Source organism: Centrocercus urophasianus, unplaced genomic scaffold, assembly GCF_019232065.1.
Source record: "Centrocercus urophasianus isolate 14NV4802_14NV808 unplaced genomic scaffold, USGS_Curo_1.0 seq_11, whole genome shotgun sequence".
In the NCBI taxonomy this organism is placed as follows: Eukaryota; Metazoa; Chordata; class Aves; order Galliformes; family Phasianidae; genus Centrocercus; species Centrocercus urophasianus.
In genome coordinates, this window is record NW_024884253.1 from 66438881 (window position 1) to 66466658 (window position 27778).

The window sequence follows — 27778 nt, forward strand, 5'->3', positions numbered from 1 at the left end:
GTGCCAGAAACATCTACCAGAATCTTTGAATTATTCCAGAACATTAAAAAAAATGCAAGTTAACTGCATTAGGAATTCTATTACTCAGTCTTGATTTCACTAACGTACCTATACACAACAGATGCTAGGAGATCTTTGTTATAGATTGTTTCCAGATATCAATTCTGTCATATTAATTGGCAAAATAATTTTCCTGATTTCAACTGACACAGAATTGATTTTCTTCATGGTGTCTGGTATAATGCTGTGTCTTGGCTTTAGGAGAAAAACTATGTTGATAACACATCAATGGTTTAGTTATTGCTGAGAAGTCCCATACAGAGCCAAGGCCATTTAAGTTTCTCAGCTTCTCATACTTCCTGGTCAGAAAGGGGTTAGGGGTGCACAAGGAGCTGGGAGGGGACAGAACCAGGACAAATGACGTAAAATAGCCAAGGGGACATTCCAAACCATATGACAGAACATGAAAAACCTATAAAACTGACAAGACTGGCTGGGCATTGTTTGGTGTGTGATGAGCAATCGTTTTGTGCATCACTTGTTTTATATAGATTTTCATTATAGTTCTCTCTGTCTTCCTTTTCTGTCTTAGTAAATAGTCTTTATCTCAACCTACAAGTTCTACCTTATTTTCCCAATTCTCTCCCTTACCCCACTGGGAGGAGGTGGAGTGAGAAAAGGCTGTGTGTTGTTCAGCTGCCAGTTGGGTTAAACTAAAACATTAACACATAAGTGCCCTATGTAATTATCAGTGTCAGTGTAACATAGGATATAATTGTGTACACAAAATTGTTTGATTTTTTTTTATCATTTATCACAATAAAATCCTTATAAAATTTCCATTTATAACATCTTCAGTTTTAGCTTAAGCTTTTAAATCAATTATACTCAACTCTATAGAGGTGAGCTGTCTCCCAAATTAAGTTATTTAATTGCAAAATATGGAATCACTGAATCCTTACTTCCAATTCACTGCCATTTGGCTTAGGTTATTTTTTTTAATCTCCTAGAGCATAAGTCGGAACACCACAGTGTACTCCATTTACACAGGAAACAGTTATCATATTTAAGGTTGCCAAGCCTTGTTTGCATTGTTTACAAGCAGCTTCTTTTCTTGATCTTAAATGAATTTAAATTGCCATTCCTCCAATAAATAATGTTGTGATATAAAAATTACATCTTTGCAAGATAAATGCAAAATTAGCACAGAACACTAAGATGTAATTAGACTAACTGCCCCTTCTTTTACCTATGTGCTTCAAAGTTTGCCGTGAACAAACACATCACTGCAGACAATTATGCTCAAACCAGATTACTTGCCATACCAGACAGTAAAATTGTTTAGTGATATCAAGTCATTAACGTTCACATATATATGGCATCTTGGCCAGAAATATTTATAGTATTAGTACTAAAAACATGATCAGGAATGAAACCAAGATGCACTGCAGCCTGTTGGTTTATTTATGCAGCTCAGTGAGGCTTTTGTTCCTGAGTATCCCTTTCCCACAGCTCTCTGTGCTGCTGTACCCCACAGATAAAATGTTCAGGGCAAAAGCTTACTTGCAGTATCTGTATTCTGCACATCGATACAGCATGAGTCTCACCACACCTCTGCTAAAATTCTCTTTTTAATCTTCCTATACAAGGATTATGGTACTCTGTAAGAAATTCTCCTTTTCACTCTGAGGTGAAACCAGTGCAACAAATAGAAAAAAAACGTTAGGAGAAATATTAAAACTCAAAGCAGGAAAAAGTTGAGAACTCAGGTGGCAAGGTGGTTCCAATTTTCTTGAAAGCAATTATCCAACCGCTTCTACCTCTTCTGAAAGAAATGAAGTACGAAGAACTCCTAAATTGGAGTACAGAGACAAAAAAAAGTAATCAATATATAGAAACAGTGTTGCTTTTGATACACACCTTCTCTATAACCAGGTCAATCACGCTGATATTTGAATTGTACAATATCTTCCCATGTAATAAAGGTTTCAGGAAAGTCCATACCAAAGCCCCATTTGAAGACTGTAAAATCTCCTGATAAAGCTTCAGACAAAAAGGAGCTGCAAAAACAAAGACAGATTCGTGTTTCAGAAAGTCAACACGGGTGAGGTTGGCTTTATTTATTTATTTTTTTAATCTAAGTCTTTAGTCTTAATTTACGATCTGTCACAATGACCTGCCAGATATTATCAGCTGACGTTAAATAATCACTTCAGATATCCCAGATTAGAAATTGTTTAACCACTACCTAAAATACAAATTAAAGTTCTGCAACCTCAGTAATTAGGTACAAGAATATAAAGAGCTTCTCACATCAGCTGAAAAACCACTTTCAAAATTCATCTGCCCTAAAGGCTGCGTTAGTGCACTTTAGATGTAGAGATATGCATGTAAAAGCTCTGCACACAAAATTAATAGTGACAGATGAGTCACCTTAATGAACCACATTCACTCCAGACCCTCAGTTTTTCACCAGATTTCATTCCTACTTAAGGATAATAATCCTTTACAAATACAGCTGTTGCACAGTTTCACTAAGATCTGCAAAATCGCAGGAAAAAATTGCATTAGTCTATGATGCCCAATTTCCTGATTAAAAAAATCTAAACGAGTCACTTTTTCATTCCTACCTAAAACATATTTTGTATACCAGACTAAGTTATTCATACACTGGGATGGAATCACGTCCTTCAAAATGAAAAGGAATTGGCCAAAAGATATCCCAGTTTTCACACATGGTACTCAAGCAAAGGTGAAGAGTGGGAAACATTTAGATACTTATGCCTAGCTCATGTACACTATTTATTTAAATTATGAGCAGATTTGCAAATATGCCATTAAACATCATTAATAATGCCTTGAGGGAGATTATTATTGTTATTGTATATAACAGGAAATTAAGCCAATAATATTTAGATTCAGGCCAGATATAAAAGAAACGAAAGTCAGAAATGCAACATTTAGATCTTTCTTCAGACTTCTACTTTCTTCAAGGAAACATTGCTTACTAATGGCAATCTTTGCTAAATGACAGCAAGGAATTAAGAGACTGAACTGCCTACTCAAAAATAGCAATATGCCAAAAAACAGAAGACTTGCTAATTTGAGTTTGTTCTGACTTTCCCACACACAAGTGAACAAGGCTAAGGCAGAGGTTCGGCTCCCTGCTGATATAGCCAAGATTGCAGAAGCAGAGTCCGGTTTCACAGATTCTTTGCATTCTTTTCTTGTATCCAGTCACCAACAAGGTCATTAAGAGTATTAAATTAATCAGGATAAGTCAAAAGTATGTTGAAGAAAGGTAGCAGAGGTGAAATTATGAGAGAACAGACATTCTTGGCAGTTGATAAAGAATAGATATTTCAACTACTAAAACTTATTTTTTCCAGAAAGTCTGCATATTCTACTGCGCAGCACCACCATAATATTATGTTCAAGGAAGAAAGTTATGCAACAATAGATTTTTCCATTTTATAACTTAAAAATGTATTTGTATGCTAAATGATATTTTCCTTCAAGCACAATAAGTTTCTAAGGCATGAATATTCTTATTTATTATTTGAAAGGACAGGAAACAACTAGAACTTCTTGTGTCTCATCACAATTCTCTCTCAGTAGCAAAGCTTCTATTGATCACCCCTTGTGTTTAGGTTTACAACATCAACTGAGTTGTCAACTGGCATTTTCCATTTAAACAGGAAAAAGTATTCAAGCTCTGAAAGTATATGTGCATCTTGTGATCAATAGATTTTCTCACTTGAATCTTCAGGAATCCCATATTTTCCCATATTGTCCTCTAAGAGCCCCGTGATTCTGGGCATATCAACAAACAGGTTTGCATTGCTGAAAAACGGAGATTCTTCTTTACATACTGCCTTGATTACTGATTCCAGCGATCCAACAGCTGAACTTCTGAACTGTCCACCTTGCAAGAACTAGAACAAATACAGATGAACCAGTTACTTTTTGTAGCTTCAGGAAGTACTCCTGGTGTTCTCACAATCTAAGGAAATCAACAAAACTAAACTATTGAAACTGCTTACAAGAACGAGGGCCTGCTGTGCTCTTTTCTGCTTTCCTGATCACCTTTGTCACGGGGGGCAAAAAAACTACTGTAGTTTTAGTTGACAGTTGAAAGACAGTAACATATTATTACATTAACAAAAAAAATACTTGTATTGGGTAGACTCAAAAGAAATGAAAATATCAAAGCAACTGGACTACAGCTTTCACAAAGTCTACTCCACACAAAGTAGAAACAACTGAAGTCAATTTGCATATGAATACTCACATTGAAAACAGTTGCTAAAAAAAAAAAAAAAAGTGCATTACAGAAACCAATCAATATATATATATAATATAATAATATTATAATATTATATATTTATATTATATTATATTATATTATATATTATATATTATATAATATAATATATATATATAATCAATATATCTTTTAACTTATTAGACATACTTCTAGTTTTTGCACATCTTGAATCATACCAGTATTTACAATTACCACTTGCTCAAGACTAGCATCTAATGAGGAGAGCAATCCGACTGCTTTTATGGCTGAAGAACCATCATTAACCACACTTCAAAAATGTGAAGCTTCATTCTTCAGATAACATGCTCAGTTGCAACTGGTGTCTAGTGGTAAACTACATAGGTGCAAAAGAGGATACAGCCAGAAGAAAATGTGCTGCAAAAGTATAACTGAAGAATGTATTGAACCACGCGGTACACATCACTTTTGCAGATGCATGTGAAGAACATAACTGGATTATCAGATAGCATTTTGAGACTGCAAAACAGAAAAAGTGTTTTGATATGTTAGTAAAGAAAATTGATGCTGATATTAACATTTGATTCACTGGAGTTTATTTTTATTTTGTTTTGTTGTATTTAACAGCAGTGTCATTTTTCAAAATAGTACAGTTCTTTACATAAATAATAGATCACAGACAGTTTAGAGGTTATGCTGTTAGAAACTGTTTATTGTGATCAAAGCGTTTACTCAAGTGGCAGGTGCTTCTTTGTTAATTCCTAGAGAAATATACTAACAAGTGTTATTATTTAAAACACCTGACATCAGAACCTGACTTTTTGCGTATGTACATAATAAACAAGTTGACTTCAGATTTCATAGCACCATTACCTACAACTCTGGACTCAATATGCTGGTAACAAGAAATAAACTTCATAAACTGAATAAAGTAATTTTGAATCCTTCCTTGTGACGGCACCAGAAAGGTGAGCTCTGTTTCAGTCAAAGAGCACAAACTCCCTAATTAATTCTGGTTTCAATCAAAATGACTTGAATTTCAAATAATGAATATTTATACAGTGAGCTGCCACCATCAGATTGGAATCTACTAAATGCCTTTCAACTAAAGATCCAATGAATCAATAGAATGTTTCCTAAAATTCTGCTTTGATAAAATGGAAGAACTACATAGGATGTATATTCATAAAATTTATCTTTGATCCACTAGTTCTAGATTAAGCTAAATGAAGTATGTCCACAATCAAGGCTTTTACACTGAAACAAGTAGTCTCTCATTAAAAAAAATAATAATATTAATAAAATAAAATAAAATCAGTCAAGTCAGTTGCCAACTAACTTAAGGAAAAGGAAAATGGGCACCAAAGATTAAAAAGTTATCTGTAACAGGATGCAATTTGCAAACAGGCAACAAAACCTTCATAATATTGAGATTTTTGACCTAACTGAACAGCTGCATACCTAGAAAGTATATGAAAAGCAAAAAAAATTTTAAAGAGCTAATTTATCTGGAGTAGAAATATCAGCTATTCAACAAAGAAAACCCAAAAGTCAATTACAGCTTACAAAGAAAATTTCAAAAATCCAGAATTATTACTGAGCAGACAAAATAAAAAATACATATATTTTCCTGAAAAAGTAGGGGGAGATTAAAGATCATGCAAATTCTGATGAAACAAAAGGGTAAAGGACAACGTACAAAAACAGATATTCTTACTTCTGGACAGAAACATGAACAAGAAATCTGTATTGTATTGACATCAGCAGAATTGGAAAAAAAAAATGGCAAAATTGGCTTACTTGGGTAAAAATTTGTCTGAACTATCAAAATTTAGATAGCAATATTTGAAAGAAAAGTGGAAAGCAAATCTGTACTCAATGATGAGTGGCACAGTGCCCTGGGAGATAATGGTACTTTATTGTTATGTTTAATATGGCAAGACAACACAACACATTTTACTACGGAGACAAACAGTATATGAAGAGTAGAAGTTAATGCTTTATCAAATTATTGCTCCAGACCAACACAATATTTATTTCAGAAGCCAAATGATTTTTCCTGAAAAAGACATATGCTGTCTCTAGTTCAGGTAAACACTACAAATTGATTAATGTACTTCTCCTAGAAAGCATTAATTAACATTAATCCAATATCTATGCAGTGGATAAAAAATGGCCTTAAGAAGATACTGCAGGGATCCTTACGAAGAAGAAAATATTGAATCACAGAAGTTCCTAATGTTTTTCCTGAGGCTGAACTTAAGTTCCCTTCAATGAATTTTCTAGTTCTGAATTGAGAAGTAAACTACAGAAATTTGCTTATCATCCAAAATCTGAAGGCACTACAGGGAAAAGAACACTGTATTGGAAGAAGCCAGTTACCTGATTAAAGTAAGCCAAGTATAATTCCCAGTGCTAAACATTATTTATCAACTGAAATCATTAGTTACTATTATAAAATAAAGTTTCCTGGGTACGTTACTGATCCTTGATGAAATAAGAGGTTCAAATGTATGCATCTGATGGTAAAGATGACTCCCAAAATTAGCAAGTCATTTTAGTAGGCATGGATATGAATAAACAGAACTACAAGTCTCCAGCCATACCTCCCCTAAGGACGGAACATATCTCTGAGCCCCAACATTTAAGATTAACCTTACCACAGCATGTGAAGATGATCCTAGAATGTGTGAGACAATCAAGAGATGGTAACAGAAAAAAAGAAAAAAAAAAAGCTAGAAAAAATCCATTTAACCTAGGAAAACAGAAGAAGACTATGATTTGTGTTCTACAAACGCGTGGGCAACTCAGAAGTTGTAACAGCTACGTGACATTTTTTATACAATAATAAATTTGCTAGTGTTGGATAAACTGAAGTCATAATTTTATATATTTGCAACTTCAAGAAGCTTCTCAGTAATGATAGTTTTAACACAGATCTTGTTACATTTAGCTGAGGGGTAACAGAATGAGGCAGCCTTTCATGCTCAACAGCATTCAATAATTCAGCACCTGTTGTTCTGTCCTGGCCTTACCTAGTCCTGAGAAACAAATAGGCCAAAAATTCACCTTGACATAGAAGTAAATAACTTATAACAACGAACAAACAAGCAAAAATCATGATTGAAATCAGCATTGTTTTTCACTCAAGGGAGTTACCCATTCACTCAATGAGAGTAGCAGTAGAAAGCGGCTCTGTATTCCAGTTATTATTGGCAGAGACTCAGATTTTATGTAATCATTTATTGAAGTGTGTAGAATAACAGTTCAGATTCACACTTTACAGATACTAAAATATTATTTCTTGCTTTTCAGTTTGAGACAAAAAAATCTATATCTGTTATTTTAAATCATACTTAAATTTTTTTTTTCAATTAGAGATTAGGAAAGAATCTGTCTTACTCCCTATTGAATTTCTATGTATTTTTTGCTTTAGAAAGCTGTGCTGCTTTAATTGGTGATGTTTCTGGGTCTCTGAACTATTTCGTTACTGGCTATCAGAAAAATAAAAATCCAAAAGAATGGATTTCTTTGAAAGTAGAGGAAAATATTTAAGGAGAAAAGTACACACACAGTTTAGCCACAATTACTTAGCAGCACAAGATTGGCCACTACAGAAAAGACAAGAAGAAAACAAAATAAATAAGAATTAAAGGTAGTTATTGGAAAGCAGAAAAATGCAGTTGATCCTGAAAAGGATATTTGTGTAGCAATGGGATTCTAAGGAGCAATAGTAGGTAATAAAGAAGAAAAATTGGCTCACTCCTTCCAACAACCAGTGACAGCTCAAGAGAAGTGTAATCTCTGTGTAATGCTACTCCCCCAACTACTAATACTTGAATGAGTGAGGTCGATCCAGCCTCCAACCCTTCTAATCACTCACGTATACTGCATGCACCTCAGCCTCCTGGATTAGCTATGCCATCTCACCTGGTGCTTAACCATTGGTTCAGGCTGTTACCTGGCAATTCCACTGCAGACTAAAAAATAAGCAATTTTTACTTGTTCACAAAAGAAGGAAGTGTTGAAGACAGAAGGGCCATTAAAAACATCATATGACAGTTTTATAAAAAAAAAAAAAAAAAAAAAAGCAAGAGATTTAATCCTTGACAAATGATTATTTGGCAAAAACAAACAGCAACTTACTACACAAACACACAAAAAAGAAACAAAGATTTTTTCAGAATGCAACAAAACATGGCAAGATGTAAAAGAACAAAAAATTCTAGTGTTAAATCTGTTGTAATACTGAATAATATGGGTTTCCATGGAGCAAAGATCAGATCTATGACCAGATGACCCTCTGCTGTTGGAAAAATTTTTAAAACATTTTTAAATGATATTTGCGAAGTTTTTCTATTAGATAAGAAAGCACTTTTGGGATTTCACTCTGAAAAGAATGTTTTCCTTGTTGGAAGGAAAATCTTAAGTTGACATAATCAGAAGTAGTTAAAGGAAAAATCAAAAGATGTAACCTGATGAAAACCACCTTTCTGGAAGTCAGAAAAGTACTCTAAAGAACAAAACCAGAACAAATATGCACAAATCATTATTTTTCAGCATGTCCTTCAGTCATACAGAAGAGCAGCTCGCAAGAAGATTCAGATCACGAGGGACAACAGTGTTTTTAGGTAGTGCTTATTGTAGATGGCAGTCACTATTGTAGATTGCAGTTAACCACTGAGGAATTTTTGTCATTTAGCACCGTATTCAACCTTAAGCTTTCATGCAGCAAATTGAGAAGGTAATGCCAGAATTGTCAGCAGGTCTTCTTATGAAAACGGACTCTTCTTGAAAGGTGGAAACTCTTTTCTAATTTATTTAATTAGCATTAAATAAAAAATAAGATCCACCATTATATCAGCAGCATCGATGTGTACACATTAACTTCAAGAGCGGGGAGAAAAGGAATAATCATCTCATTTCATTACACATTTATTTTTAATGGCAAATAGAACAATGGCATAAAAACATTAAAACAGACAAAACAAGAATTTCATTGAAGATTCAAGAAGTACACGTGCTATCTTAAGTCTTATCCCTTAAAAAAAGTAAAGGTGCTCCTTATCAAAGTAGCTGCTAAACAAAGATAGTTTGTTAATTAAAAAAAGTAAACAAGAACAAAAAACACATCTTAACAACATCTTCTACGGCATGGGCTGAAAAGGCATGGCTACCTCCGAATTCCATGAATAATCACGCTATATTACTAGCCATTAGCTCTTAGGCTATAGTCTCACAGATTAAAAAAAAAAAAAACAGAGATGAAAAAACTCACTAATACAGCATCAAAATAACCAGAGTGCTTCAAAGGACACTCTTTTCTCTAAGTTCCTAACTTTCTAGTATAGAATGTCTACTAGCAATCCTCCTTCTTATCGTACATCTCAAACATCAAAATGGAAATTAAGTTTGCATAGTGAAAATCATACACATACCTGTTGCAGCGCAGAGATGTCAAACATCCCAATGTTTTGAATTGCTTGAAGGAACACTGGGAGGTTTTCCATTACATGCTGGACTTTATTAAGAAGAGAGCTGAGACTAGAGACCACATCCAGTAATGTGCTTAGTACATTGCTCATCTCAGAAGGTATCTTATTCTTGGAAGAGAAGGAAAATATATGGCAACATATTTCATGTAGAAGAAGGAATTTTAAACTTTTGATGAAACATTCAAAATTATTTTATTTCTAAACCTGATTATTAAATGTTCCTGTAAACCTCATTTAACAAAACTCCGTAGTACTCTCAAAAGTCACCTAAAGAATTCTATCTAGAAATTCTAGAACTGGCATAAGACGAATTAGAAATGTAAATTCAGGTAATATGCTTATAGCTGCCAAGAAGGAGAGCTGTCCTACCCAACTTCCACACTAATGGTGTCTGCAACATTCTGCCTCCTTAGAATCCAGTGTAAATGATATCTTTTCTTTCAACAGGTTAAGTGTGTCTAGTGCAACAGTTTAATATTTTTAAAATATAAGTTAAATTAAATCTAGTGGCTTTAGGAATCATATTAGAAAACGCACTTTTCTTTCATATTGTTCCTCCCTTTCCATTTTTAGTATATAATGCCTTTTACATAAAATAATTACATGAATTTCATTCCTTCCTTGATAGAAGTTCAACTGGCCTTTTGTTGCTGTTGCCATGCATGTTTTGGCACTAAGAGTTTGCTTTCTCTCCTTTATTTTTATAGGCCATTTTTACATTATGGTAATGCAAACTGATTATGTCCCTATGCGTGATAATAAAAAACAACATAATCTCATTATATACTCCCATCTGCTTCTTCTATCTTTATTGTATCCACCTGTCTTTGAATAAGACACTTTCTACTATAATAACATCTACTCCTAATATTCCTTTCAGATTTCACCTACACTCATATATTAAAAAAAAAATACCATGTAATAAACCTGTATTTGATTAAAAAGTTAGCAAAACCTCCACAATAATTTAGGATGAGCTGAAAAAAAAAAATTTCTTCTAAACTAGGAACTCATTATGCTTCATTAGAGTTCAGTAGAAGATAGTACTGTTTTTTCCTCCTTTTTGCCACTGTAGGTTGGCATTCACTCCAGAAAGCAGAATTTTATTCTTGGAAGCATTATTTTCTGTTGTGTTTTTTGTTTGTTTGTTTATTTTTTTTTTTTTTTTTTTTATAGCTTTGAATGCAGCACATAAAATAAATACAGGATCTGTGATTGTCAAATTATTCTTCCAGACTATGCTGTAACTTTCCACTATTTGTACTTAATAGTATTTTATTTACAGTGACCCAAAAGATCTGAAATAAATAACTATCACTAATTCCATCCAATAACTTTTCTCTAATAAGTGGAAACATCCCTCTGAAAACCCACATTCAATTCCAGATAATCTACAAATCTCAACACAGCACAAATTTGCTGCAGACTTCTGCATCCCCATCATTTTAATTTTGGCACTGTATTATTCCCATTATTTTCCAGGAGTATACAAACACTGTCTTCTGTTATGATCATAAGTTCTCTAAAACTTTTCTACCAGGTTAAATTACTGTAGTGTTTTCAGTTAGATTAAACAGAGCGGATGCCAACAGACAAAGCTGAATTGTCATCATTCGGTTGTGCTAATTGTTGTTAATAACCACAGAAATGTTCTGAACCAGTCAAAAGTTATCTGACTTAGATCACATGAAATATGGCTGGTTTGCCCTTACAGAGAGTCATCCTCTGAGCTGGAAAAACATATTTACATCATTCCTGAAGAAACCACCTGACTTTCCAGCAGGATTACTACAAAAAAAAATATGTTCCAGGGTGATATAATTTTGTCTTAGGAAATAAGTTTGTAATGCACAGAATGAGGATTCCTATGCTGTTTTTCATTCCAGCGATGTCAAATCAGTGTTTCACAAAAATTAACAAGTGGCTAATCATATGAACTGCAAACTTTGCAAAAGATTAATACAACTCAATCTCTGACCTCCTGTGTTTTCTCTGTTGCTTTCATAATTAACTCCTCACTGATAATTTTCCTGAGGAAGCAAGTATGGAATACAATAAGATCTACCAACCTCGTTCTTCAACTATGTTTGCTTTGCTGAGCTAAATGAGGACAAAAAGGACCACATGGCTAGTGCTAGCTTCCACAGAAAAGGATATTTGAAGCAACAAAATACTATATTTGTTAATTGTACTATTTATCTCCCTTCATGCTTTAAGCCACCTTCAAATGAAAAGCATAGGAACTGAATGATCTTACCGTGTAAATTATATGGCGTAAGTTCAAATTCTGTATAATCAGTACAAATGTGGTGTACAGATCCAGTGCTGGTAAAGAACACAATTCTTCCACTGCCAGGGAGGTTTTGCTCTTTTCAGATAGCTTGAGCAGGAGGCTAAGTACTTCTTCATCACATCTTTGAGTGAAGGCTATCACAAAGGCACTGTAAAAAACCTATCACAATGTATGCATATTAAAAGTTTGTCTTCCTGGAATGCTTGACCTTCCTCTGTAGTAAATAAAATGAGAATTTTTCAAGTAGCATAGCAATTTGCAGTTCTCAACAAAACTGAAAGAATGAACTATCCAGTTCTCTATCAGATTGGTATGCTTCCATTTTATATTCTTATAAATAGATGAAGTGTGTTTCTAATAAACATTCATTTTTATTTGTGAACAGGTCAATTACATGGTCACTGATACCTTAAAGTGGGCATATTTAGAACACTGTCTATATATGTTCTGGCAGATACACCTCTTCGTAGCAGAAACACCTGAATATCAAAACACAAATATGTGAATCATTGTAAAATCAAACAGTATGGACTTTTTTCAGATCACATATTTAACACTCAGGGATGCCTACGTGACACAATGATCACTCTGAGCCAGCTCACATTTCTTAGTCCAAAACTCCTTTGAGGTGTTACTGTTTAACAGAAGAAGGGACAAAAACCTAAGCAGATCTATGGTAAGACTACAATAAAATTTGCTGAAATAATGATTTTCTTTTCTTCTAATAAAAATGTCACAGAAAGGCAAATGCTTTCAGCCCAGATATATAAGCAGTTCTTAGCTTCTCTTTCTTGTGAAATGTCTGAAAGAAAGCAAATGGCAGCAAGTCCAGGAAAATGACAGTTTAGAGCCACAGTACAGAACTCAGGGCTCCATTGCAGTACTCCCTGGGACAGCATCCACTTGCACTTCTTCCATTTAATGCTGCTGATAGCAGCACCCAGTGATGGAATCACCCAATGATTCATAAGAAAATCTAACTAGAACCCACAGTTGGCCAATATGCAATTTAATTCTTTATTTCCTGTGAACATTTTAATCTGCAACCTTTTGAATTTTCAAAATAAATTTTGAAAATTTATTTTTTCCATAATTTTGTCATCATAGAATCATGATGCCAAATCATTTCCTACACTTTTAAATTTACAATTTTTGTTTGTGCGTGTACAGAGACCAGAACATGAGTGTAAATATAATTCTGCCTGTAGCATAAAAAGGTATTGATTTGGATTTCTTGTTTTGATGGAAATCTGACTCTGTTATGCAATTTGAAATTCATATCCTTACTCCCACAGGAACATTACAGTTTCACTCCAGTTCTTATCCATTCAGTACTTTATCTACTGGACCAAGTCCTTCAGAACTCATTTTGCAGCCTTGTGAGTACCAGAGCTATGCCAAACTCCTTATGTTCAGTAAATAAATGCTTATAATCTTGAGATTAAAGGTTTTGCATAGTTTTAAAACACAATCCCATTGCTATAAGAATGCCTAGTGCATAACACTGAGATAGAAAGCTAAGTGCAGCAAGCATGAGCAGCTTACAGGCTTACTCTTACCATCCCAGAAGCAAGCACAGTAGCGCTATACAGTCACAGACACACAGGGCTGCACGTGCCTGTGAGTGTCATTAGTTTTTTCTGACAGTGGCAATATAATCTATGCTTAAAATAGTTATAGCTTAAAAAATTACTTGTATGTAATCACTAAGAGACACAGTTCGTAGTGCTCCAACTGAACAGGGGGAAGATTTAAGTGCATATACATATAAAAAGAATTCTGTATAAATACACAAATGTGAGATGTGTACATAAATCTTAACTCTACGTAGTACTTTGCCAGGAAAAAAAAAAAAAAAAAAATGAAGATAGGAAATTGTTAGAGAATTCAGTCATTTAACATTATTCCGAAAGATCAAGGTGCACAGAATCCCATTTAACTGAATCACTTCCAGATGACTTCTCTCATTACCATTTATGGTATCAAAATAACAAGCTAACAATAAAGGCAGCCATAACACCAAAGGAGTAGAAGAACAAATCATCTGTAAGTAGTCACAACTGTATGAACTGCCTTTTTAATAGCCACACTTTTCACAAACAAAACTTGCAATCACTTCTGCAAGTAGAACATCAGTGACATCCAGTGGCTGGTTGATTGACCTCATCAGTTTATGCCAAATCATTTCAGTCACACAGGCATTAACAGGAAAGAAAGGAAAGAAAACTTTCAGTTAGTCAGCAGTTATTATTTCTACTGTATGATCACAGGGATCACAGGAGACAGCAGCAAATGTAGTATACACACAGGCCTTCCCTCAGAGAACTTCTTCAATCCACTCTTCAGACAATATATAACGGACAAGTAAAGAAGATAAATAAAAGTGAAGCAAAATTCACACAAAAAGATAAGAACAAAGAGGAGCACACCAAAGAATACAAAACAAATCTGACTGCTCGTTACAAGATTCAAATGAGGGAAGACAAAAACCAACAGAATAGCAAAACTCAAATTCAGTGTCAGCACAAAGTGAAACAGTGCTGAGAGTAATGAAGCAGCCCAATTTAGGCAAGACTGGTGCCACTATAAAAATTGTTGTCTTAATATTTCACATTATCATTTTCAAGTCCCAAATCTCATGAACTTTCACATAGAAGTTACAAATGAAAACAGAAGATTTCACATATAATTCATCTTTTGTTTCAGTTGGCTCTGGGTTATTGTGTTAACACTTCTTTTTCATCTTTTACCTTTGAAAAAGAGATATTAGCTTCCAAAATGCTACTGATAGTTTCTTCAGAGATGTTGACAGAAGAAAGAATGTCCAGCCTCAATTCAGTAATATTCTGCACATAATCTTTGACTTTCATATCTGCAAGAAAATAAAAATAAGAGCTATCCAACCTGCTTAATTAAGTTTCCCAGAAACTGCAGCCTCTTCTCTAGATTTTTTATGAGAGGGCATAAAGGGCATTAAAACTTCATATTGCATAAGTTACTTCTATTTCAAATTTACAGGTCACTCTCCATGAGGAACATCCCTCAATAGTCTGCAAACTACAACACTGTCTTGCAAAAAAAAAAAAAAAAAAAAAAAAGAAAGTAGCGATTCGAAGTGTTGAAGAAAACCATAACTCACCATTTAAAAGATTAAAATTGCTGAGAAAAGCTACCACAGGATCTTCTGACAACTGTATCTCCCAATTTTCAATCAGCCTGTAATGATAACCATAGATTCACACTTTACCAGAATTAAATCATTGACTTCAGTATGTATATGAAGTATCATGAAAAATGAAATAGTCCTGAAGAAAAAGGTCAGACACATTATGCTCTGTGTGCACGCTGCACATGCAGAAAGCACCTCCACAAACCTCTGCATGTTGCCTTTATGTAATGCAGAGACTATCAAATTCCTTCCCTGAATCAGAATGTCATGATGGGAAGATGTCTATGCTTGCAGTGCTCTACAAAAAATGGCTTACGGAGAAGCACAGGTCTAGTAACATCCCACTTCCATACTTTTTACTGAGCACAGAGTTTTAAATCCTAGAGATGCAAAGCATTCTCATTACAGATTAATTAATTCTAATTCTAAGCAGAGAATTCAGAGCGTTCACACTTCCGAAATTATTTGCTATTAAAACACTGGGTATTCATCTACAGTCTATAAGAAAAACCCCAGGGCCCACATTCCTCCATGTTATTTCAATAATTCATACAGAGCTTTTAATCCTATTATAAAAATAATCAAACCACAATAGCAACAATTACAAGAGCAGCCACTTCTAACCTACAATTAATTTCAAATACAATCAATTTGAAATATGTAGTAGTTGTTTTATTAAATTACTTAAAATCTATTATTTTTCCTCAAGTAATTAAGCAACTATGTGAAATTATTTGGACCTCAATCCTGACAGTTTACGAGCACTCACGAACCAAAAGATTAGATATAAGTGCTCAGCAAAAGTATGAAGTAACCAGAATTTTGCTAAATAGCAACTTAAATAATATCTGCATTGTATTTGCTCAATTTTCAGTTACACAAACAACAAAAAAAGAGACTGATTAAAAGTATTTATCCTCTAACTACAAAATATAGAACACGTGCACAAAATAACATCACTAACAAGAACCATTTGGGGTACTGAGATGTAAGAGGCTTTACTTTTGCAAGCGTCTCTGGATGTTCTCCAACATTAGTTGACAGTCACAGCTGCCATCAGTAGTATTCTGTAAGGCTCTCAGGAAGCTCTCTAGATTATCAGAAAGTTTTAGGTTTACATATGCCATGCTCTCACAGTCTCCCTTGTTGAAAATCTTCCACATTCTTTCAATACTCTGCAAAACACAGTAATCATTTTGTTAGCAAATTCATAAGGTCATGTTATTGCTTGATATGGGTAGTCTTAGCAATCTAATAATGCATATTTTCAATATGACAATATGAATAAAGTACTACTAATTTACTCAAGTACTACTAATTTACTCACACCATTTGAAACTGGGCAAAGATTTTCCAGAACCCAAGAGTTCTGAAAGATTTGAGTTTCGTGTAGTGAAAAATTGTTGTGAATTCGCCTAATATCAAGGGGGCTCATCCCATAACAGAAATTTCAATATTTTTACTAAAAATTTCATTTCAATAAAATTGCTTTTATTTTAGGCTAACCATTTTCTTATTTTCCATCAGCAAACTGAAAATTCTGGATACCTATATACAAGAGCTTTCTTGCATCATGCACTGTTGTTAATTTTCACTTCTTTTTGCTCCTGAATATTCACATTTCTGATCTTGCTATTTTATTTTTGCAGAAGTTTGTCACAGTACAATGGAGACTAGAGAAATACATTTCTTCAGCAAATGCCTACTTTAAGAATCACAGAATCATAGAGTCACAGAATTGTAGGGTTTGGAAGGGACCTCCAGAGATCATCGAGTCCAACCCCCCCACCAAAGCAGGTTCCCTACAGCAGGTCGCACAGGTATGATACATAAGATATGAGTGCTGCCTCTTCTGCCTGTTTACCTTAAAACAATGAATTTCCATTCATGTCAGCAAGTTCTCCAGGTAGACAGAATACAGACTAGAAGAACTATTTCATGAAAAGAGGAGGTAAATTCTGCACTAAAAGCATAAAGTGAGTATTTTGTACATGTGTGCACAGATGTGCACACATCTATGTGTGATAACCAAAGCTCTGGATGAATCAAACTAAATGCCAGATGCTACTGCCTCCCAACCCAGACTGCAGGTAATTTCATGCACTGTTAAAAAAATAAAAATATGGATCCCCATCTGGTAACCACAATTGCCATTTTTAAATTGAACAGCTTTATATTTAGCTTGATTTTCCAGCTGTTCCTGTAAAAGTTTTAAAGTATAAATGTACTCTTATTCCTGAGATTAGCACTATCATAAAACTTAGAAAAACTAAAATGGTCTGCTGTTTGGTACTGAATGGCAATTCAGTTATTCTAGTTACTGTAATTCAAGTTATATTTACAGCGTTTAAAGCTCATTAATTTGAGGAATTCCTTCTGTGTATCACTATAACATGCATTAGAACTACACCCATACAAACATTAGTTTCATATAGCCCTGTGGGGACAGATCATTTTAAAAGCAGGAGAAAAAATCGTCTGACATTAGTCTCCCAAGTATAATATATTCTTCAAACAACACCTATAGGTGTGAAAACTGTTCAAACCTGATAATGGTCTTGAACCAGAGTGATTCCTTCAATTATAGAGATTATTAAGTGACGCATCATGCCATCTTTACACTTCATAACAACACAGAAAAGGTTGCCAGTGACAACTGGTTCTTCTGTAAGATAGAGTCCAAAGCTTAATCATTTAAAAATGCGTACATATTGGTCCACAAATGAAAAATTAACCAAACAAAAAGGAACAGAAAAAGGTGGATTTTTTTCTAAAAGCAAATAAACACAAAAGTCTGATGTGTTTAAGGCGTTAAGAAATATTTCTGACCAACTTTATTTTCCATTAGAGTCCAAGAAGGGCTTGTTAGATTAAGTTCCCACTGCTATTCACCATTACATAATAAGAAATTATACCCTTATGTCAATGCAAGGCCTTTCTCAATGCGTTCAAATTTAATGCCAACATGAAAAAGTAAGTCAAAGGCATTCATACAGAATAATTTGTTCAAGTTATTGAGCTGTAGCTAGCCAATCCACTGCTTTAGCGCTGTTATAGTCTACCCACAATCTACTCAGAAGCAGGAGGTAAAACTTCCTTCATACATTTGCTCAGTTTTTCATTTCTATTAGAATGCTTCCTGGCTCCAACGTTTGATCATTAAAAAACTCCATAATTTTATTCACTTCACTAATCTAACAGAAAAAAATCCAGCAAAAAAATATGGGACAAAACCCAAATGCCTATACAGACTTCCACTTGTTCTGTGAGTTGAATCAAGGGAAGAAGGAAGAGGTCCTGGTAAGTTAGAGCAAGCCCAGGAAGCAGGGAAAGAATATGTGCCTAAAAAAGATAGGAGAGGAGCTGTAAGACCAACTGCTTTCACTCAGACTTTTAATCATTATGGCCACTCCAGAAACCATCTCTCTATGAGATCAAACTGTTTTCCTGTGCCTTTGCTGGTTTCATTTCCCTGCATTAGTATACTTGCACTGCTCTGCATTGCCCAAATTAATTCATTTTTATAAATTCTCTCAGAGTAAAGTCTTAACAATACAACTAGAGCACACAGTGATCCAAACAGCCACAACCATGGTAACCAACCTGAGAAGATTTTAAGAATATTCAAAATGGCAAACTGCAACTTATGCAATAGTAGAACACTAGCAGGTTGTAAATGTTTCTGAAGAATTTCACATATTTTAGATGCTCTGTGGAAAGATTAATGAGAAAGTGTTATTTTCATAATGAATGTACCATAACAAATTTCCAGTGACTACATACAACTACAATCATTAATGAACCATGATAGGATTTTAATACTAACAGTTATATGACTAGCCATTAATCCAATATTTGTCTGAACTGTTTCAGAGTCAGAACATGTTTCCATGGAATTAAAAAACAGTTTTTCATCAAGATAAAATATCATCAAGTATTTTAGTAAAATCATAACTGTTTTTAAGCTATTTTTCAGAAACACATTGCTCACAGTACCTCCTGAATGAGAGCAAAGAGCAGAACACACAACACCTCTGAAAATCAGCATTTTGGAAAAATAAACCACATTTCTAGCATTGATTTTCATTTTTCAGTGGATTGGGCTAATACCATATTTGCATAAAAATGAATCTCCAATTTCTAAATAACATATTAGAGTCACACAACAACTTCATTACACTGTTTCTCTGTTATGCTACATGAGTAGGACCACCGGTCCCATCAGTAAGACCACCTAGAACTGTCTGAAGCAACCTTCTCACGAGATTCACTGAGCATTACTTAAATGCAGCAACTCTGGTCTAGCAGCACTTCTATTAAATAAGTTGTTAGTAAATATTTCCCCAAAGGAGAAATCCTCTGCTGCTAGCCTAAATTATATTTGAGGAACCTAACAAAAGTGATCATGGGCTGTTTCCTTCAGAAATTACATTTCTCAAACTGAACACCTTAATATGTATTAACCGTAATGCGTACAGATGATTGTGTATACATGTATAAAACTATATGCATCAACTATATTTATATATATTTATATATTGACTGAAAAAATTAATATTCAAATACATTTTCGTGTATATATATTATACATGTAAGTATATGTACTGTACTCATACCCTCTAAGGGACGTACTGTTTGCATAAGACATCATCAATTTAAGTTATTTTTATTCAATCCTAGTCACAGTTTTCAAAAGAAGGATCTCTCAAAACACCAGTAGAAACCCTTTTGTTTTTTCCCCTCACATCAAGAACTAATTGCTTCCTGAATTTTCTCATCACTGAAGAAAATGAATACATGCGCTGTAATCTGTTTTTTGTTTTCTACTGTGCAAAATTGCTTGAAGAGTTAGTGCAGGAATCTGAATTACTTTGTGTATGATTTCAAAGCACTTGTTCATTCAACCCCTGAGGCCTAGTCACAAGAAAATGAACAGTCTGTCAGTTGTAAAAAGCTTGAATAAAACTGTGGTTTGGTTTTCAGAGCTGAAAAGTTTTTAAAGCAACTAATTTCTTGAAATAGTTGATCCTGTAATTCCAAAGAAATCACCTTGATCATCAATACAGATCACTAAGCACATCAAGAACTTGAACCATGTGATATAATTTTATACATCTACTGTACACAACATAACATGAAACACAATATTACTTTATACAAAGGCACAAATATGAAATACTATAGTAATAAAAAACTGAGCAAGCTGCATACGAAGAGTCCTTTTGTCACTGCTGGGTTTTGGCACACGTTTACAGTAGTACATAGAAATTGCTTACCTCAAATACTTTCCTAAAGCTACGTTATTCCTGTTATGTTCTGTGAAATATGCAAATGTAATTTGCAACACTTCTTGCATGATCTCCAGAGTTCTGCTTTGTGACAGAGTAGAAACATTTTCGTATTGCGCATTATCAAAAAATGAATCAATGAAGTCAACTATCTTAAGCTCAGTACTGTTTGCATGCAGAGCTTCTTTTGTAACAGCAAGGTCATCAATCATATGAAAGAGAAAGTTTCGAAAAACTGAATTAACAATGTAAGAAGTATTCAATATCTCTCTGCTAAGGTGATCATCAATAAACAACATATCGGTGTAATCTTCTTTAGATTTATTTTGGAATAGTTCCAGAAAGTCAATAATATCTTTAACAACCAGCAGTAGATCTGACGACTTTTCTTTAGCCATAAGAAGGACTAGAGGTTGCATCACTTTAGAATAATTTTGATTATTACACTCACACAGAAAGCTGTTCATAATCTCTTGTATGTCTTCAAGTTTTCTTAACGCAGCCTCTACACACGATGTATTAAACTGCTGTATTAACACATCAAAAGTCACTGAAGAGGACCGTCCAGTGGCTAACCTTAATAGCTGAAACTCTTGGTCTATTACTGCAAGCGATTGTCTCACACTGAAATTCAACAACAAATCTATACTTTTAACTACAGGAAACCAGATGTTCTCGATGTTATCAGATATATTGTTTCCATTTAAAGATGATAATACCATGAGTATCGAGTAAGCCTGGTTTTCAACAGATGACAAAGTCATGAAAGGCTGAACTACAGAAAGAAAAGAATGGACAGCTTCTGTATCCAAAAGTCCAGAAACTTCAGTTGTCACGTTCTTGACATAAGGTAAAACAGTCTCTATAAGTGATATGCTTGAGTGCCTGCTCCAGCTTAAGCCACCATAAACATCATTCAGCTGTTCAAGAACATATTCAGACATCTCTATTTCTGCTGCCGGCATACTACTCAGAGTTTCTATGATTTCTAAAGCCACTTTTCTCTTTGACGTGGTGGAACAGTTGACAGTTGAGTTTGTATTATTTGCCTGCAGAGGCACAGCATAGCGGTATAGCTCATTCCAAAAAGCTAGCAGTTCTTTAAGAAGTGAACCGTTTATATGATGGAGCTCAGAAAACTTCAAAAGAATAGAGTTCCATTCTTTAATCTGATGAATAAAGCAAGTGAGATTATGAGTAATGTCAGTCTGAAAATCTTCCATAGTGCACAAGAAGCTGTCATTCAGAGAAACAAGTTTCACTTCTTTGTGTAAGACTGCATTGTGATTCAGAGGAAAATTACTTTGCATAAAGTCACAAAGTTTGGAAGTGGGATCACTCCGAGGTGTTACCATTCTGAGAATCCAGCAGAATTCTGCAGAAAAACAAATTGAGGCCTCTGCGGGTTCATCAGGCACATCTGTCAGTGTCTCTAATAACGTGAGTAGACTTTCTACTTGATTAGAGATTTCTTCCTTTGTAAACATTGACATTTTTGCTTCTTGAGTCAGTGCAAAAGTATACACATCAGCTAGTACTTCTGTTATGTTCCCATGAGCTAGACTTTCCATAACACTGATGACATCAAGGAGAAGATGGAACATCTCTTCTACATCAGAGAGATCCTCTTGAAAAAGTTGCGTGATGTGCCATAAACCAGTCAGGTTCCAATTACATGAACTGTTCTCAAATGCATCCCACCAGTCTATTAACATCTCTAACTCAGAACTCCCCCTATGCAGAGGTTTGATATTTTTAAAGAAATTGTCCAAGCCCATCTGGACTTGTTTGAATTGACCTATCAAGAACTCAATATCCATGTTCTTCAGATTTTGCACCAAGGTTATCATGTGCTCTAGAAAGTCTCTACCATTTCTTATTGGAAAACTAGTAAGGCTTGAAGACTTGAAAATTTTGAGACCTACCAGTTTACCATTCAGAGCTGCTTTTTCTGTCAGTCTCTCAAGAAGTGTATTGTATTCACCCTGCAATTCATGAGGCAAGCTTGAATTGAATTTATTGAGTTTACTAAGCACAATTTGAAATATCTCCATCAACAAACTGATACTTTTCTCATCAAAGAAAGAGGAGCTGCTTTCTTGCATTTCAGAAGTTTTGTTTTCAAGAAGATGCTGAATTTCTGACAAAAGTTCTATTGAGGAAAGCCAAACACTGTGGAAGGGATTAAGGAAGGTCCCTAAAGTGCTGTTAGATCCATGGACTGAGTGATTGAAACCAGTATCATCTGATGTATTTTGTGAGTGACCCACTAAATTATTCACAGCCTCTTGTATTAGTCCTCCAGAATTATTTAAGAATGTAAAAATATATTCAAGCACATCAGTGTCATTTTGTACATTAAATTCAGGGAGAACAACTTCCAAAGCTCTTCCTATAATATTGAAATATATGTTTACACAAATCACATCATAACCAGTTACAGAGCACTCAGGGATCATAAAATTGAAAATTGAATTAAGGAAGTCCACAATGTTTTTTAGCTTAGCATTTGTCTCAGTGTTTCCCAGAGATTTCAGTAGAAATAAAGTATGTTTTGCATTTTCAAGGTGAGAAGGTGACTTGTATTTTTCACTGAGATAATGAAGTCCATGGATCCACCCATTACAATTCTCTACTCCTTCTATTACACTGTAAGATTTGAGCAGGGAATGAATATAGGATGAAAAATTCAATTGTGAGTAGTTTATGTTTTTCAGAGTACTGTCAGAAATGAATTTTGTAATATTCTGTAAAACACTAGCACAAACCAAATATTTATCTAGAGGTGCATATGTTAAGAAAGCAGCAGTGTCCTTTATCTCAGCAAGAACAAATCCAAGTTCTTTTTGGGAGAGTTTGAGAATAGTAGAAAGTGAATTCCCAATGGAAAACTCACTGGAGCTCCTTTCTCCCTCAGATCCTCCTGAGATGAATGTATTAAGCCAAGAATTCAAAAAGTCTCTATTAACAACCTTTAGTATGGATTGCTGCAATTCAGTTATCACAACTTCAATCATTTCTAAAACATCATCTGAACTGTTACCTTTAAGCGAACTTGCATCATCAATTGCATTTTCAAAAACATTTTCAAATACAGAAAGGTAAGTTTCAAAATCTTTCCAGTCACTTGAATCACCACCTTCAACTATCATTTTCAACAGATTAATTGCTGATATAGATTCAACAATAGCCATAGTTGTTTTATTGCACAGTTCATTATGAGTTGTATTTAAAATGCTTTCAGAGAGGTTTCTCAAATCATTTCTTAGATAGACAAAAAAGGTTGAATTCAATTTTAAGATTCTGGATGTTTCTTCAAAAATCTCTGTCCATATTTGAAGCCATGTAAAAGTACAATGCAAAGCAGAAGATAAACTTACCTTATCTTCCAGTTTTGTTATATTATACAAGACACTGTCCAATGGAAACAGGAGATTGTAAACCTCTGCTGAATCATGTACAGAAGTGATGTTTGATGGATAAAAGTAAACGCACCCATTTCTTACAATGCATTCTGGGGAGATGTCAAAAAACTGTTCCAAATAACAAAAGGCAGCTGCTTCAAGGTCTTCATCTAAAAATAAGGTTTTAAGGCTGCTCAGAATATTATAGACAACTTGCAACTCTTTTTTGCCTTCCTGTATAAAAGACCAGGCCTGAAATTCTGTGTAATTGTAAAAGGCCAGTAATTTTTCACAGAGTGACTTATTGGTAAAGTTCCAGAGAAGATCAAAAGTTTCAGATAGAAAATCAGAAATTCGGTCCGTATCTCGGAAATCATTCCATGTTTGAAAGGATGAAATTTCTTTTGAGGTGTTATAAAGAAACATCAAAGTGTTATTGCTCTCAGCGTTTAAGAGCAGATCAGTGTTCTGATACAAAGAGAAAAGTATCTGAAGAAGTGAGTCCGCACTACTACTGTTTGATTTTTGAATGTCTTTAAAGAAATTGGGAACAATTTTGCCTAACTCTTGTACTTTATATATAAACATTGCATTTGACAGTAATGAAAAGGAGGTATTACTCACTCCATGACCTATGCTGAAAGATGCATTGACATGACTGTCAGCCAACGATACAATCTCATAGAGATCCCTTAGAAAGTTTTCTCTTAAGTATTTTAGATGGTTCAGAGTAGGACTATTTAAATCTTGCCAATCTGCTAGGATATTTTTGAGCAATTGAATGCTTCTATTAAGACTGTTTTTATTTTCTGTAACAGGAGATATAAAACTAGATAAAGACTCCAGTGTCTCCTCAACTTCCACTTGACCTATGTGAGAAACCCTGGAATCAAGTTCATGAGACACAATTTTCAACATTTCCCAGAAAAAATCCGTCTTCTCCTTCATCCAAAATCTCAGATGAGCCTGAAAATTTTTTTGTATTTCATTATAGAGCTCAGAAACTGCAAGTGAAACATTTCTTGTGGATTCCTCCCCTTTCATCCACGTAATCACTTCACTCAAGGTAGTTTCCATTAGAGGTCGGATGCCTGAAAGAACTGAGAAGTTAAACACTACAATTTCTTCTACAATTTCTGCAAGATGTAAAATGTCATCCATTTCTTTTTCACTTGAAATCCATATATTTTCTTCTGACTTCAAAAACTCTTTTATAGATGTCAAATTCCTGAAATATTAAGCACAATTGTTTTTTCTCATTAGTTACCTGGCAGGCAGGCAGGAGTCAAATAAATATATATATTTTATAATTTTAGAATATAGTTGTATTTACTTAAGTCGAAGAAAGATCAATTATTATTCAAACAGCAGTCCATAAGTAATTACTACAAGACTTTAAATAGCTTAACTGATGATCACTTCGGTTTTCAAAAACATGTCAGAAAAACCTGGAAAGTCACAGACATTTAAATTAAAACCTGAATATAGGTATCTAGGTTACAAAAGAGTGCATTTAGCAGCACTTATAATTAACTGTGTAAGCCACAAAGAGTCAAACACCTTTTGTTTTAAGTACCTCATACATTCTGAGGTTGAAGATAGTTTCTCCTTAATTATGTTCTTTAAGTACTTAAAAAGCAGAAGGCCACACATAGCATTTAAAATGTTTGTGAAGGATTTTGTTTCCATTTTGTTAGTACTATTGCAGAAAAAAAAACAGTGCATGCTCTAGAAACAGTATTTCAGATATTTCGTCTTACAAACATTTAGCTTGTACTCTAAATATCATAATCATTTAAGATTTGGAAAACTCAAATCATCAGTTACTTGTTTCTAGAGCCCATTTTAAATTAAAATTCCTATCAAGTTTCAGTGAAAAGCATGACATGGCCTGTTGAAACAGTACAGGCAACATTCCAAAGTACACCGAAGACAACATATGTCACGTTTAAACTTTCAATTCTTCATCTTTAACTTCAATGATGGTGGGTTGTTTTTTTGTTTTGTTTTGTTTTTCCATTTTACAGGCTACACAGGGGATTGAAATAGCAGAGAGCTAAATAGCTGCAGAATGAAAAATAAAGTCAGAGTTCAGAAACGTAACTTAGTTAGAAAGCGCTCTTATCAACGTGATCATCTGCAAAGCACAGTAAACAGTTAATAGCATTAAATAGCAGCCACAACTAGTTTAAGGAACTAGTTTAAGGCTGTTCCATGAAATATGTGTTTTTTCTTGTTTAAACAGAGTGGTGATTAAATGTCTTCTGTTGTACTGTTCATCAGAAGCATAACGTAACTGTGATAAGCAGGCTTTGTAACAACACTTTACTTACACTGCTTCCCAGTAACACTGAACAGCACCAGCTATTTGGAAGAAAATGGCACAGTAACTGCGTTAAAGAACTACAAGCATCCAAAGTAGAGATGAGGTAATGAGTTCCACAGATAAAGAAATTGCATTGATTAGTTCAACCTTACCGTGCCCAGGAAATAAATGAGGAATAATCTGATAAATCATGCAGAAATGCTAATAAATAATGACTTAAGATAGTCTCCAAACCAAGTTTCTGACTAGAACATAGAGATGCTTCAGATCCACCTGCAAAAAATAAAAATTTCAATACCAAAAGACAGATCAGGGAAACTTTATGAACAACTTGATCATCTCACACTGAAACAGTCTTAAAAACTTCTATCAGATGTAGCAGGACTTGTATTTCCCTCTCTGTGGATAATCATTGAAGTAGATGTTAAAAGAATGAAATATGCAATTTTTAGTAAAGGATTTCATCTTAATTCTAATTCTATTCAAACAAATGAAATACATTATCAATAAATATCAGCTCTACAGAAGACACATCTGTATCAGTCAATCCATTAAAGAAAAAAAGGAAATACAGACAATATATGAACTTCAGAAAGACTAGAAAAAAATAAATTAATTTTGTTACGTAAAAAGTGCACTTAGTAGTGCACTCAGAAACTGAAATGTACTTTACTATTTTTTTCTCCTTGGAATTATATTACAGTACAAAAAGAAGTAGTCTTGTGAAATTCAGTTATTAATACCTAGAAATCCAAAATACCTGAACCGTAATTGATTTTTAAAATTGTGCAATCAATTCAATTCATATTTTAACAGTTTATTTCACTAATACAGTTCTTTGATTAAAGAAAACTGCTTTTTTTTTTTTTTTTTTTTGCATTTCATTTCTTAGCAGCCCACTTACTGATGAAGTATTAAACACATTTCTGATTAGCTTTATGAGCAAAAGGACAGAGGGCAGAAAAAGGAAAATGTTTGGAATAAACATGCTCTTCATAGATCTTTATAATTGTCATTAAAAAAAAAAAAAAGCCAAGTCCTTCAGAAGATGGAAATGATGGAAATGTAAGCAGTGGAAGAATGTAAACACTGGAGAGAATACTCAAAGGAAATGAATGGTGATGTTGAAGAAGGTAATTTTTTTAACCCCTATGGATCAGCTATATTGTGCCATGCTCCCAAGCCCATTTCCACCACAAAGCACTGAATGGAATAATACAAATATTTTACCAGCAATAAATCTAAAATTGCAAAAAATCTCTCCCATTCCTCAGGTGACACATGAGAGTTTTTCCAAAAAATTTTACTTTTGACCAAATAAGAAAAAAACTACTATATTTCAAGCAAGTTAATGGCAGATGGCTCAGGACATGTGAAAAAACACAGGATGGGATGAAGGAAATCAAATACAAAGTCACTGACTAATTTGAAACCAGTCCAGGAATATCACTACATAGTGGCCAGCTCATTGAGTCTTCCATTTACATGCTGGACTTGACAAGTCTTCCTGAAAGAATA

The 27778-nt window shown here is 34.1% G+C and overlaps 1 protein-coding gene across 1 annotated transcript in view; it reads right to left on the bottom strand.

Moving 5' to 3' along the window:
- The window catches only part of ABCA13 (ATP binding cassette subfamily A member 13), a 161931-nt gene that overhangs the window by 111255 nt on the left and 22898 nt on the right, over window positions 1-27778 (bottom strand). The window contains exons 16-26 of the mRNA XM_042839232.1: window positions 26413-26533; window positions 20519-25162; window positions 18653-18952; window positions 17789-17927; window positions 16245-16417; window positions 15213-15289; window positions 14824-14945; window positions 12038-12232; window positions 9724-9888; window positions 3758-3935; window positions 1921-2060 (exon numbers count right to left, since the gene is read on the bottom strand). Of these exons, the coding sequence (XP_042695166.1) occupies window positions 1921-2060; window positions 3758-3935; window positions 9724-9888; window positions 12038-12232; window positions 14824-14945; window positions 15213-15289; window positions 16245-16417; window positions 17789-17927; window positions 18653-18952; window positions 20519-25162; window positions 26413-26533 (6254 nt within the window). The remainder of the gene's footprint in view (window positions 1-1920; window positions 2061-3757; window positions 3936-9723; window positions 9889-12037; window positions 12233-14823; window positions 14946-15212; window positions 15290-16244; window positions 16418-17788; window positions 17928-18652; window positions 18953-20518; window positions 25163-26412; window positions 26534-27778) is intronic.